The sequence below is a fragment of the Falco peregrinus genome, chromosome 8 (genome assembly GCF_023634155.1).
Source record: "Falco peregrinus isolate bFalPer1 chromosome 8, bFalPer1.pri, whole genome shotgun sequence".
Lineage (NCBI taxonomy): Eukaryota > Metazoa > Chordata > Aves > Falconiformes > Falconidae > Falco > Falco peregrinus.
Window position 1 is genome coordinate 56,920,868 of NC_073728.1, and position 12,326 is coordinate 56,933,193.

Below are 12,326 nucleotides of genomic sequence, written 5' to 3' on the forward strand. Positions count from 1 at the left end.
ATAGCCAGGTGCAAACTCTATTGCAGTGTTTCAAATTAGTTCAATTTCTCTAACTGCTTCTCCAGTAATTGATGGCTCAAATTATAATAAAGTACAGTTCCTCTACATGATATATGTTACAACTACTACCTGTTATGCTGAATATTGCATTGCTTTGAAACTGCATTACCATCTACCTACACCGATCAGATCTTTCCTTTAAAGGAACTACTTATGAACCAGAAAGTGTCTTCAAATCATTCAGAAATTATACATATGCTCACGCACTTTATCAGTTGCTGACAGAATGGGGATGGCAAAATTACTGTCAGTCATGTTGCATTCAATGTCACATAAAGACCTGCTTTTTACTATACCTTAAAATTGACAATAAATGCCAGTCGTCTCTCCTTGCCCCATTACTGCATCCAGACACAGCTAGTAATGCTTAAAAGATATGCACCTTCATCTTAACTGCTTTTAAATTCCAGTTTCATTCTTTCTTTCTTCTGCATACAGTTATTCTCCTATGCCTGCATCTAAAATACTCTCTACTATTCTCTTTTTCTGAAGTGCATGATTACAGTGGGTTGTATTTTTTTTCACATGGAAACAACATGTAAAAAACAAACAAATCAACCAAATCCTGATAGCTTACTGACCCTTAACTGTTTCAGTTCAAATGTCATGCCTGTTGGGAAAACAGGGAGGAATGGGTGGATTTGACTTTGGGGATATGGGCACCTTGAGGTGTGGCTAGAGTCTGGACCCTGTAAACTGCCTCTTGCAGCCCATCATGAATTGGCAGATCTGTTTGGGCACTCTGAACTCTGGGAGCTGCTTGCAGCTGCTCAAGGAAACCAGCACTAACAAGAGCACCAATTTCCTGCACCACAGCCAAATCTGCAGTTCATCAGAAATATATTTAGAACTTTGATTTTGATCCAATATGGACTGAAGCCAAATTTAAAAATAACAACATTTCTAGCAAATCAGGTAAGTTGTGTTTCTGCAAGCTCCAATTATAATACTTTATATTATTTCTTCTTTAAACAGAGATTATAAATGTCCTCTTCTACTCCTGAAACCAATGTCCTCAGTTTATTCACAGAAAAAAACTGAAGGGCAGACATCAAAGAGCAAGAGTCCTCACCCAGCTTGCTTTGCCAGGTGTTACAATATGAAATTAAGGATATCCATCCTCCCAGTCTGCAATGCAAAGGGCACATGGCAATGTGCCCCACATTTGTAGGGGTCACAAAACTGATGCTGAGTTCAGTTAAACAACCATAGTCACCATAGATGTTGTGCTGCAGATTAAAATGTCATCTCAGCATTCAGTAGCATTCAAAAAGGCAAACTGTGTTGAGAACTCTTGAGAGTAGCATTCAAAAAGGCAAACTCTTGTTGAGAACTGTGTTGGGAACTGAGAAAAAAAAAACCATAAAACATCACTAGGCTGTTCAGTGTCTTCACTACTGCATGCAGTGCCGGTTCTTCCCGGTCAGTTTCAAAAGCTACAGTAGAATTGGGATGGCACAACTTCTGAACAAGGAGAAACTGAGTATACTGCAAGTCTACAGTGTAGTAAGAAATCTACAGATTTCTGAATTCGCAGCTGACAAGGAATTGTTAATATACAACCTTTGAACTAGTAATGCTATTAAGCAAAGAATGTGAAACATACAAATTCAAATGGTTGTTATATCGCCGCATTCATTGTGTTGTGTAAGTTAATCTAAAAGGATTCAAAAAGCAATCAGTTAAACTCATAGAACAGAAGTCCATCCAGTGGTCCTAAAAAGAAAGCTTTAGCACCAATACTCCAGAACCAAGTCCCTAAGTTACAGAAAGCTGAAAATGGGGAAGATGTACCCAGGGACTGGTCCATCCACATTCACCAGTTCTTACATTCTTAACATGAACATTTAATACTTACCACTCTTGGGTGAGATGATGCTGGATTTGATGATGTGTCCAGGATGTTCTTATATTCAAATAGATTTCAATGAGATATTCAGGAGACAGAAGCCATGGAAATACCTATGTAAAAAGGTATAATGGGATGTCAGAAAACAGGCGGGTGATCAGCTGTTTAGCTTTCCTGAATAGTTCAGAGAACCACCAGCTTTTAAAAGAGGTGACTGTTATTTGAGCAGCAAGTGCAGTTGCAACTTGTCTTTCTCATGACTTTTTTTGCTTGCTTAGGCTAAACAATTAAAAGGCAAAAAGTTCAAAGATATATGTTGCCTTTGGGTAAAAGTTTGCAGAGGTGTAGCATCTTCAGGCAAACATGTTCATTTATGACAGAAGCACACAAATAACAAATATATATCAAGAACATATTATGGACTAACTAATACCCAGGCACTCTGTTCATGTCCTTCAGCATGCAAAGAAATAGCCAACAGACTTTCACTTCTCTTGAGAAGAAAATCCCTCCATTATGACTGAACATTCCAAACTCACATTAAAAGCAAGTTGATAGAGGACAGAAGTAAATGTACATAATGAAACTGTCTGACAATCCTGATTATAAAATCACTTCACTGACTTCAGTTTTCATTATACCCAGGGAGCTGTGATTTCTGTTCAATACCCTGCATAGGCAATATTTGAAGATGGTCTTGAAATGCTTGTTGACAAGTATGTTAAACCATTAATGTTCTCCTGAGGCAGCTTTAATGTACGTAGCTGTTCCTTGGCATTTTGTCAATTGACTTGGTCTTTCCCAAGAAGCGAAGGCATGGTTCCCACACGTGCTGTGTCCTGATAAGGCTGTGCTACCTTAGTGCACATGCTGCACCCTTTCATGGGCTTTCATGCGTGGCATTTCTTGCAGAAATCCATCTCGACCTGCAGAAGGAATCCAGAAAGTCCACTGCAAATTCACTGTACTCTGTACACCATGATCAGCAAACAGGCAGTCATAAAGACAGAACGCTGCTCTTAAATGAGTTCTTTGCAATAAAGCAGGACATAAAACCATATTCTAGTCAGATATGAGTTTTACACCTCTGTTTTGCGCCTTAGCCAGCTATTTGCATAGACCTTTCTCCCTCCTGTGCCTCACCGCGCTGCTGGTCAAGCAATTCACCACAGGCTAGGTGCCACAGTGGCGTGAGGGTGGCTCAGAGCCAAGCTGTAACCTGCACCCCAAGCTGAGAAGGGCACAAAGCCTCGGTTCCACAGCTTGTGTGACAGTTTCCAGGGAGTCCCCTCGAAGCAGCCTGGCGAGGTGAGACCCACCCGCCCGCCTCCCGCTTCCCCTCAGGGACAGACGCAGCACTACAGCTCCCAGCAAGCATTGCGCGCGGAGGCGGCACCCTTCACTGGAGACTAAAATTCCCAGCAGGCCCCGCGCCCGGCTCCCAGCAGGCTTTGCGCCTCCCCGCCCCGCCGGCGGGAAGACTACACCTCCCAGCAGGCCGCGCGGCCACGAGACCCTCCATTTCCGGGAGCGGTGCCGCGTCCCTCGCTTGGCAGAGGCGGCGGCGAGCCGGAGCGGGCCTGGCGCGGCGGCGGCTGCCCGGAGCGCGGCGAGCGGGGCCTCCTGGGCCGGCGGCGGAGGGCAGCGAGGCCGGGGGGGTCTCCAGACGGTCGGCGCCATGTTGAACATGTGGAAAGTGCGGGAGCTGGTGGACAAGGCGTGAGTACGACAGGGCGCGGGCAGGCGGGCGGGGCGGGGGGCCGGGGGCTGCTTGGTCGTGGCCCCTCGGCCGGGCCCGTGCTCCCCCCACCCCCCTCACAACATGGCCGCTGCCCCTCCCCCTGCTGAGGTGGCTGTCTCACACCCATTCCGTGCCCAGCTGACCCCTTTCCCCGCTCCTCTCCCCGCCTCTGTCCCTGCTTCCCGGGTGACTGCCCGGTCTGGCCCCTGCTCGTCCTCCCGGGCGGCTTTGGTCCCTTCAGCAGGCGGGGGCCGCTTTCCAGGTAGCCTGTGGCCTTTCCATTATGGCTGGCTGCTCTCCCGCCCCTCTTGGGCTTATCTGGGCCCTCCCAGCTCTTGGCGAGCTGCACCACTTATGTGGGTACCCTGTTCTCTGCCAGGGTCCCAGGGTGTGTGTGCCCGTTTTGGTACATGAGCCCTTAAAATCTGTCTGTGCTGGATTGGCTCCTGCCATTGGCCCCTAGGCCCCTTAGGAAGAAACAGAGAAGTCACTCGGAGAGAAGAGCCACCTGTACAGCAGTGAATTTTCAGAGTGCTTCTAAAGTCACCACATACTCCCTAAGTGTTTTTCCCTCCTCCCTAAGGACAGGTTCCTGCTGTAACTGCCATTGATTCACCACCCCTGGGCCTTGCAGAGGGAGCATGACAGAGGACTGAAAGGCGCTGTCCCACCCCTTAAACATTTAAATAACTCAGTTACTTGCAACTTTGCTTCCTTGACTAGAACCACCTCCCACTGCAAACTTGGCTGCAATCTTGGTTATCATGATCACTGTGATGTAGCCTGAGTATGTGATGTTATGTTTCTCAGCCACTCCTTTATTATTTGGTATGGTGGAGAACTTAACAAAGATTATGTTTTGCTCCCTTAAATAAAAAAAATCTAGGGGGCAAACTTCAAGCACTTTTCCATGAATTGTGGACCACTTAGAGGAATAACTGGTGGAAGGTCTGTGCATTAGTATGTGCCAAATAAATTACATGAACTAAGAAGTCAAAGGGTGAGCCTTTCAAAATTTAGGTTCCATTTTCAACACTTTTTTTATTTTTGGCCCTCTAAATAGTTCTTAAACTGGCCTGCTTTATATATAGACTTAAAGACAGCAAACTGAAGGGGAATGACAGCTTATTCATGATAATCAAGTATTTTGCTTATGGCGCTGTATACCAGCTTTAGACTTTTTCTAGGCCAAGAATCAGATGACATTTAAAAACTGCTGTGAATAAGACACTTCCTGAGAAGGTTGTTTACTTTTTACAGCTTCTTGCATGCAGAGTCAATCCTTGCTAAAGTGGTCTTAATAATGGACAAATGGGGTGTATAGTAGGACAACCCAAATAGGCCTGTCTTGAGTTCCAGGACCTAAAAGGACACTTTGAGGGAAATCGAGTTGTTGTAAGTTTAGCTTGTGTATGTTTGTTTGTATAGGATTAATGATCACTATTGCATTATAATATTGTAACTCTTTTTAAAATGTTTACTAGTAATGGTATTTCGTAAGTTACTAAGCCAAACAGTACATCAAAATCTTGTTTGGACAAGGCATTCAATTTCCAGAGCAGGTGCAAGAAGTGGAGGTGTTTTGTTTAAACTTCAATTTCTGAGAATAACAATATCAAAATAAAACAGATTGTGTATGTAAACAAAAAACCCAAACAAACAAAAAAAGGGGAGGGGGGGCGGGCAGGGGGAAAGTGGAGCTTGCAGAGTAAATAGTATTTAGAGACCTCAAAATCAATAGTCCTATTGTGTGTGGTGCAGATTTGTCATAATGTCTTCTGTCTTAAGGCCATGACTTACACAATTCTCTGAAGAAGAGACTGACTGATATTATCTACCTCATAAATATCTGCTGATGCTGTCAGGAACATACTGAACTTCAACAAGAAAGTCCCTTTCCTTAAAAAAGGAATATGGTTATATGGGGATTTTTAAAATGTGCAGATTGCTTGCAATTTTGCTAGTTCAAACTTTAATTGCTTTGTAGTGGTGGTTAGCACTGCAGCTTGGTTCCATATTCAGCTGATACTTATCTTAGAATTTCAACTTATCTGGGGTTTTTGAACCTCATCTGGGCTTCAGGTGGCTGAGAGCTTGGTTAGGTTAGAGGTATTTCATGGTGGAGGACTTCTGTTAAACAATTTTCAGTTTTTTTGGTGTATTGAAGATCAACAAGTGATGATACATAGTTAAGCTATTATTGTTTTTTCAGTGTCTGTGGACTACTTTAACAGCAAAAATACTAAGTAAAAATGATAACCTATTAAAATTCTTCAAAGTTTTAGAACTAAAAGTACGTTAACTGCAAAATGCACAGGAAAAAATCAAGTTTATATTTATTACAGAAGTACTTGGTATTTGTGTTTTCCTTGGTTTCATAGCAATTGAGCAATCAAGTTCATTAGGTCAGTTCTGCTCTGTAGTTCTCTTCATGCTAATTGACCTCTATTATTTGTATTGTAGCGTTTTCTTGTCACTAAAAAGTATGGCTCTACATACTTTCGTGCGTAAGACAGGTATTTTTAATACTGAATGGTGGTCCTATTTTCTATGGAATCTAGGAAGAGTATGTGATAGAGTAATAGATTTAGACTGTTCTAAGATGTGGCAAGATACTTTGTGTGTTGTTCTCCTCTTTAACCTGATTGTTCTTAGTTCTAATATAACTACCTGTCCTTAAAATTTGAGTGCCTCAATTACTTGAACAGTAATACCTTGTTTCTAACTGGACGTTGTGAAGAAGTTTGGAGCTTAAACCAAATAATAAAGCCTGTCTATGCCTAGTAAAATTTGCTTGTCCTAAGCTTTATTCTTGCAGTTTCTAAATGAATGTTGATCTTCTTCCACCGTTCAGTTTCTTCCCAGGTGCTACAACACGTGTGAGTTCTTCAAATGTGTGGAATTATATTGAATTTCTGTTTCTCATTAACTTGTACTTTAGAAAGTGTAGGTCTACATTTTCTTATTTCTTCTGGAATAATTCTATTTCACATTATTATGTGAATAAATTAACTTCACAAGGCAGCATTTCACTTTTTTTTTTAGATGTTCACTTGTTATGGGTTCCTTTTACCCAGTAGGTCAAAACTGAATTGGAAAGTAAACAAAAGAATTGGAAAATAAACGCAGCCCTCTGTGCACAACTTGTTTGCTCGGTAACAGTAAACTCAGTTGAAAGCCAGAGGTTTCTGACGGCTCAAGATCAGGGTGGTGCTTGATGCAAAGCTAGTGAGTCAGGTGGCAGTTCTGAGTCACTCCTGAAGTAATGCAGTAGACTTTTTTTTTTTTTTTGTTAGATTCTCTTTTGTCATAGACTTAGGTTAGATCTGCGGCATTACTATATGCAAGAGGTAGCCAATTTTTCTCACCTAATGAGCTGCATACCAGCATCTTAACGTGACGGTCTGCAGAGGCACACATCATGTGCTTCAGTAGCTGGTGGGAGTGTGAGCTCTAGGAACATTTGGCAGGTGGAAAGTGGGCTTGTCACCAGCTTTCCTACTGTACTACGAGTTCTGCAGCATTGTCTCTGGATGACCTGGTGACAGTAGTCCCAACTGTTCTGCAGCTTCCCATAGCAGCGGATTCAGGTTACCTCGTGCCTGTTCGGAAACACCCTTGTAGTTGTGATGAAACTCGAGGGCAAGCATTGCATTTGAACTGCTTGTGAGCTGTATGAGACAAAGGATCTGTAGGCTGGCCAGTACTGTGTAGAAGCAGCCTTACAAGAAATGATGTGGTTTTATTGGTATAGGTGCATCTGTACTTTGATAATCAAACCATCAAAGGCTCCAACCAAGTATTTCCTTACTGCTTGATAACAGAACTGGCAAAAGCTAGTGTAGTCCCTAAGATATGGTTCTGGAGTCCTGGCAACGGAGATCTAGAGAATTATGCAACTCTAACTTCCTTTATTAATCTTCATAGACAAATATATGTTGTGTTTTGTGTTCCCTGTGAAATTTCTAGGGGAGTTCTACTAAGAAAACCCCATAGCTTTTTCAAAAGAAGGAATATTAAGAAACCCTGTTAAAAGATTTTTTAGTTTGGCAGAAGGAGGAAGGTGTTAACCTGGTCTTGTGGCCAAGTTCAAAAGCCAGGCCATATCTCTCTCTCTAGTTTTGTTGAATTCTTTTTTCTTGAAGCAGAATCTGCTGATTATTTTCCTGACATGTTGCTCTATGTCGTTAACCTAGCACAAGGTTTAGCACAGCATTGCTAAATATATAGTTAGCAAGGCTAGTTGGACTTCTCATAGCAGTAATTCCTCTCTTAATATGTCATTGTAACTTAATGTTTTTGCTAACTGGTTTGTCACAGACATGTAGGACATGCAGTAAGCAGGATGGAAGACTTTTGGGCCCATTGAGATGAGATCACTGCATGTTTCACAATGTGATGAGACTTTATGGCCACTTTCTTTAGAATTTCATTACCATTCTTAGTTTTTGTGATCTTCTACATGCATCAGGAGAGCTCCTTTTAAGTACCTTCCACATGTCAAAGAGTAAGAAACAGTCTAATTAAGAATTTGGTGGTGTCAGATCTGTGTGTAGTAAGGACAATATATTCCAGATGTTCATCTGAATTACTGAAGTTGGGTGAGAATTGTCACTGAATTTTTGAGCTTCTTGGATGTATACTTAAAAAGGAGAGGGCCTGTGACTTCCTTGCCAGGATTAGGAACATGAGAGCACCACCCTCCTGTTTTTTCCATGCCGCTTTCAGTTCAGTTGTTTGTCCACCTAGTTGAGTCGTAACTTCTTTGCTAGTACTGCGCTTAGCCACACCTTTCTAGTGACCAAGCAGGAATGTATTTGCACTCCCTCATGTTGCAGAGTGGAAGTGTTACAGAGCTATGTTTTCATACGTTTTGCAAGCTTGATGAATTGCCCAAGTGTGTAATATTTTAAGCTGTTTTTAAATGGAGAGCAAATTATCTTGTTTAGAACCGATTGTAATGCTCATATGGATACTAAATGTTGGAAGCATTTGTAATACTTGAGAATTTATTTGTAGAGTTAAGCAGTAGAGTCCTCTCTTATTTGTTCTGATGTTACATCTCTGCAAGGAGGAAGGATTTTTAATGTTAGTGGAAAATGAGGGATTAAAGGAGCTGCTGTTATCTGCTCCAGTGTGACTAGATAGGGGAGAAGTTCTCTTAGTTAATAAACCATGTTTTCTTGAGTACCTCTAATTGTAAAAGCTGTAAGGAGAAGGGTAAATTATTGGTAAAATAGACTGAATTACAGCTTTGATTGTCATTGCAATTCCTAGCTGTTAGTAGCCTGAAGCATGGCATGTAAATTAGACCTTCAGCTGATGAGTAGAGGTTTCTGGACTACCCTCACCTCATGGATGAGGAAAACTAAAAAGACAATTGTGTCAAGTAAACCCAAATCACAGTGAGTTTATAACAGTTAAAACTCTGGATTTGCTTACTTTCAGTCTCATGATGTTGTGTGCTAGCTCACACTATGTCTGCATTATGCTTATTAATACAGTAAATGCATACCAGTAATTTACCCTACAATTATGTGGCTTACAGTTCACTTTCAGTTGCTTATTGCCTGTAGTATGCCCATGTTTGACTAACATATAAGCAGGATCCTGTGTATGCTTAGCTGGGAGTTTAAATCCTCTTGCCTAACTAATTTCTTTCTTTTTTCGTGTGCCTGTAATCGTTCTTGTTTACAGGCGATTTTCTTACGGTTCATGGATTTGTCCACCCAGACTATTGAGCTCTTCTGTAATGAAGTGCTGTTTGCTGGTTTAATAATAGCAGGTATTATGGTAAATGATCCATCATATGATATATCCAATGAAAGGGTAAATAACTGTCTAACAAAAGTCCATTGCTATCTGACCTTCCCATAAACTCCCTTGCTCCAGTTCCAGGATCATTTAGTTTTCTTTATATTTAAGATTTATTTTAGTTTGCATAAGCAAGATCTTCAGAGCAGTGAATACTTCCATCATTTTATGTAAGGGACAGTTAACCCTCACTGCATGAGTTATCCTCCTATTGCTGCTTAAGAGATGTCCTGCTGATAACTGCTTTAAGAACAGCATTTTGTATCATTATTACAAGCAAGGTGATGATTATTATCTCCAGCCCTGTAAGGACTTATCCTCTGCCTGGTTACCAGAGAGAGAGAAGAAATAGTCTTTGCAAAGGAAGACTGTATTTGAAAATATTTGGCTCAGCAGCAGTGTGTGGTGGTGTCTGCCAAGCACTTGTCACAGCACTTATTTCTTAGGGCCTTCTTCCTTTCTTTAAAAAAGCCTCCAAAAAGTTGCTGTTCTTAATAAGGATTAGAAATAGCAATAGTCTTTGGGCCATATAATCTAGTATTCGTGATAAGCATCTTTGAAAGCATTATGCTCTCTTTTCTCCTGTTTGAATATTCAGCTGGTGGAGTAATCCAAAGAAGGCAAATGTTACAAGCTGAAGTATATACTAATAGTTAGAATAAGGTAGTTGTGACCAAACATGCAAGTTCGATCAACACACTCCTTGAAGTGTTGTTTCGTTACTGCTCTTCCAAATGTCTTATTGCCTTTTTACACCCTATGGAAGCTAACGATAGTTTGTGTTACATAGTATAAGACTAGCTAAGGTGTTGACCTTATGTATTTTCAGGGAATCTAAATGATGTGTGTATGTGTGACAACAGCTATGTCCTTGAAGTATTTTAAAACATAGCTTCGCCTCACCTTGCCAGAAATAAGACTAGGCTTCTGCTTGTAAGTAGAAAGGGAAGTAAATGAAGCTGGTCAAAGATAAGAGCCTTACCTACATCACTGTGTGCCACTGTGGTCAAAAAGATCAAGGTGCTTAATTCAGTTCATGCTAATTCCTCTTGGTCATGTTGCCAGCTAGTGTATTATAAAATAGTAGCTGATTTGCATGATTATTTCCTATACAAGGTATAATTACTTCCAAAGCATTGTGCAAATGTGGAATACACTATTGCTTTCTCTCCTCAGGCTTGCCTATTTCAAGATGCAAATCTGCATTGCAGTGGCTCTAAAATGCAATCTTGAAATTGCAATCTGATTCTTGCATCTCATATTTGCCTCTCTTAATTTCAGGTTTTAAATTAATTTCTGGATTTATGTGAAAATGATAAGCTTTTGTAAAAAGAGATGAGATGTTAGAGAATGAGTAAAGCATTGTCTTGTAGGATGGTAGGTTTAGAACCCAATATATGATGATCTTAAGAGTTACATGCTTCAGCTTGGAACTTCTGGAATTTTTCTCATTGGTTTGTTCTGAAGTTTGGAATATAGCTTGTCCACAAGTCATAATATAAGAAATCCCATCTGAAGCTGGGAAACTCATCTCCAACATGCAAAACGTGACCTGTTGCTTCAAGTATGTTTCAAATACTTTGCTGGCATGTGCTTGGTGTGAAACTTCAACTTCCAAATTATCACTGCGTATTCCAAATTAATCCTGAAACAGTATTTAAAAAAGGAGGGCAGGAGATTGAGACTCCTTGGTTTTGGAAAAGGTGGGAGAGCTGTTCCCTTTAAGTGCTTTATTACTAAAACAAGTTGTACAGTATCTGTTTAAATGCTTATCTCAATTTTTTTTTATTCATAAGGCAAAACTAAGGGCAAGAAAATGAAGAACTAAATTAGTAGCCAACGTACAAAGTGAATAAAGTACTCAGTTTTGTGGTTGATTTTTTTCCCAGCTCCTTATAGTGTGCTGGATCTTACTGAAATTGGTCAAGTATGGGCCCAGTTATAGACAAAGATTGACAGCTGCTGTTGTCTTTCATTTTACATGTTCAATTAGGAATAAACGGCTGCAGTATAGCTAAAACTTTCTTTTCAGGGTGCTTGGTAGTCTCTTTAGAAAAGAACAGTTGTATAGGAGAGCATAGCTCTTTCATGACAAAACGATCCCTCTGTTCTGCCTTTCTGAAAAATAAGGTCTGATTCTAACTGGAGTGCACTTTTTTTTTTTAAGGTACAAGTGTCTTTTAAGATAAGGTCATGGAAATTGTTACAAGTTGGTAGTTTGCTTCTTTCCAGAAAGCTGTGTAGACTGTGGTTCTCGGAGTATTTTTTTCAATAACCATGTTAGAAAAAGTGTTCATTATTTATTGTATTGTGTGCTGTGTAGGTATGGTGGTTTGGGTTGCTGTGTAGTGAACTGGATAGAGGAACAGATCTAGTTGGAAGCATTCTCTCTTCCATTGTTTCTTCCTCCCAAGAGGACTTCGTAGGTTATTTGTTTTGAAGTTAGATTAGTTCCCTAGATTGGTTTGCCATACAAATGCACAAGTGTTTGTGTTTTACATCTGCAGAAGCAGTGTTGAGATGGGAAGGAAAGGGAGAGAAGGGACCGTTAAAGCTGGTGTAAGTGGAGGACAGAGCGACACGTGGCAGTCTTGCCTTGAAGTTGCCCTGAAGTCTCAAATGCCATCAGCACTATCACAAATATGAAAACATAGCCTAAGCCAGGAAATCTTAGGTTGTAGTTTCACAGTCACTGTAAGCGTGGGCTGATGGTAAAAGAGGTTTCGCAGCCTTCCATCTGCCGCAGACTGCATGCTCTTCTCTCTCACTTTGGCTGGCACTAGCATACTTTCTACTTGATGAGAGAATGTCTTTCTGACTAACCAGTTGTTTTTGCCAGTTTAATTCTCTACTGGATCAGTT

The 12,326-nt window shown here is 40.9% G+C and overlaps 1 protein-coding gene across 2 annotated transcripts in view; it reads left to right on the plus strand.

Annotated features, from left to right (window-relative positions):
- The first annotated feature begins 3,421 nt into the window (after nucleotides 1–3,421).
- Nucleotides 3,422–12,326, plus strand: part of CLINT1 (clathrin interactor 1) — a 52,716-nt gene continuing 43,811 nt past the window's right edge. The window contains exon 1 of one of the 2 annotated variants that reach the window (XM_055813236.1): nucleotides 3,422–3,628. In XM_055813236.1, coding sequence (XP_055669211.1) covers nucleotides 3,588–3,628 — 41 coding nt within the window. In that variant the 5' untranslated portion in view covers nucleotides 3,422–3,587. The remainder of the gene's footprint in view (nucleotides 3,629–12,326) is intronic. The other variant, XM_055813237.1, reaches the window with a different exon arrangement.